This window comes from Nematolebias whitei, chromosome 8 (genome assembly GCF_014905685.2).
Source record: "Nematolebias whitei isolate Nwh7 chromosome 8, NemWhi1, whole genome shotgun sequence".
Classification (NCBI taxonomy): Eukaryota; Metazoa; Chordata; class Actinopteri; order Cyprinodontiformes; family Rivulidae; genus Nematolebias; species Nematolebias whitei.
In genome coordinates, this window is record NC_056505.1 from 2,659,782 (window position 1) to 2,661,493 (window position 1,712).

At 46.7% G+C, this 1,712-nt stretch overlaps 1 protein-coding gene across 1 annotated transcript in view; it reads left to right on the forward strand.

The window, feature by feature from the left end:
- LOC119412980 (complement C5-like) overlaps positions 1–1,712 on the forward strand; it is a gene marked incomplete in the record, with an annotated part of 48,175 nt that overhangs the window by 13,405 nt on the left and 33,058 nt on the right. Inside the window, 3 exon segments of the mRNA XM_037679991.1 lie at positions 450–609; positions 689–793; positions 982–1,153. Of these exon segments, the coding sequence (XP_037535919.1) occupies positions 450–609; positions 689–793; positions 982–1,153 (437 nt within the window).

Below are 1,712 nucleotides of genomic sequence, written 5' to 3' on the forward strand. Positions count from 1 at the left end.
TGCTGTCAAGAGGGAGGAGTTTAGCTGCCATCAGGAGGGAGGAGTTTAGCTGCCGTCAAGAGGGAGGAGTTTAGCTGCCGTCAGGAGGGAGGAGTTTAGCTGCAGAAATTAAGCTTCCCTCCGCTTTTAAACTGTTATGTATGGAACCCAAAACATGTAAATATTTAGAAAAGTACAGAAATTACACAAACAAAAAGTCACAGCTGTCTCCTTCTGGACGAGCCGAACGTGCTGATTTACAAACAGCTAAAATACCTCAAAGTGTGCCCAAGTTATTAAACTGCAAAAAACAAACAGAAGAATAAAAATCATTTCAAATATGATCATAAAACATTTGAATTCAATGTTTTTGCTTCGACCCTCTTCATTATAACGAGAGTTGTGCTGATGTGACGCTGGTTTCTGACGGGCGACCCGTCAGCTCCTGACTCGGTTCTGTTTCTGCTCAGAGTCACGGCTGAGGTGGTCCGGGCTCTGGCGCTGGCCGACCCCTTCGTCTCCACGAGCCATCAGTTGCTCTCGGATTCTGTCAGCTGGTTGATCCGCAGAACTCAGCAGGCGGACGGATCGTTCAGCGAGAACTCCTCCTTCAAACGCAACAAGTTCATGGTGAGCTCTTCGTCTCCTCCTCTTCGTGTCCCCGGGGCCGGGGACCTGGTTTGTGACGCTGTCTTGTGTTGGGCTGCAGGTGGAGGGAGGAGATAAGGAGGAGCAGTCAGTATTTGTGACGTCCATTGTGCTGATGGCTCTGTGCCAGGTATCGAGCATCAAAGACCCCATTCTGCAGCTCCAGGTGAGGACACACCTGTTTTGTTGTCATGGCCTGAGGTGAGAACATCTGGACAGGTCAGGTTCCGACCTGTCCAGGTGTCCTCACTGGGCCAGCAGCTCTGCAGGACACTGAACCTCGGTCCAAACCTCTAGAAAACTCAGCTCATCACGTCGCAGAACTTTCATCTCACTCTGTTTCCTCCCTCTCAGTCACACGACATCAGCATGAACTCTGCAGCAAACTACATTTCCCAGCATGCCCTGAAGGTGCAGAGTGTGTACGTGCAGGCGGTGGCGACCTACGCCCTGACGCTGCATGACCCCAGCAGCATGGGAGCCTCTCAACTGCTCGGCAACCTGGAGACACTCGCCCGGCAGAAAGGTGAGGAATCTGCTGAGATGCTCAAAGAAAATATGTTGTTGTTGTTGTTGCCATTGTTTTGTTATTATTATTGTTGTTGTTGTTTTTGTTGTTGCTATTGTTGTTGTTTTTGTTACTGTAGCTATTGTTGCTGTTGTTGCTGCTGTTGTTACTGTTGCTGTTGTTTTTGTTGTTGCTATTGTTGTAGTTATTGTTGTTGTTGTTTTTGTTGTTGCTATTGTTGTAGTTATTGTTGTTGTTACTGTAGCTATTGTTGTTGTTGTCATTGTTGTTGCTGCTTTTGTTTTTGTTGCTGTTGTTTCTGTTGCTGTTATTGTTTCTGGTGTATTTGCTGCTGTTGTTATTGCCATTGTTGTTGTTGGTGCTGTTGTTGTTGTTGTTGTTGGTGCTGCTGCTGCTGCTGTTGTTGCTGCTACTGTTGTTGTTGTTGCTGTTGTTATTGTTGCTATTGTTGTTGTTGCTGCTGTCATTTTTGTTGCTCTTGTTGTTGCTGCTGCTGCTGTTGTTGTTGTTGTTGTTGTTGTTGTTGTTGGTGCTGTTGTTGTTGTTGTTGTTGTTG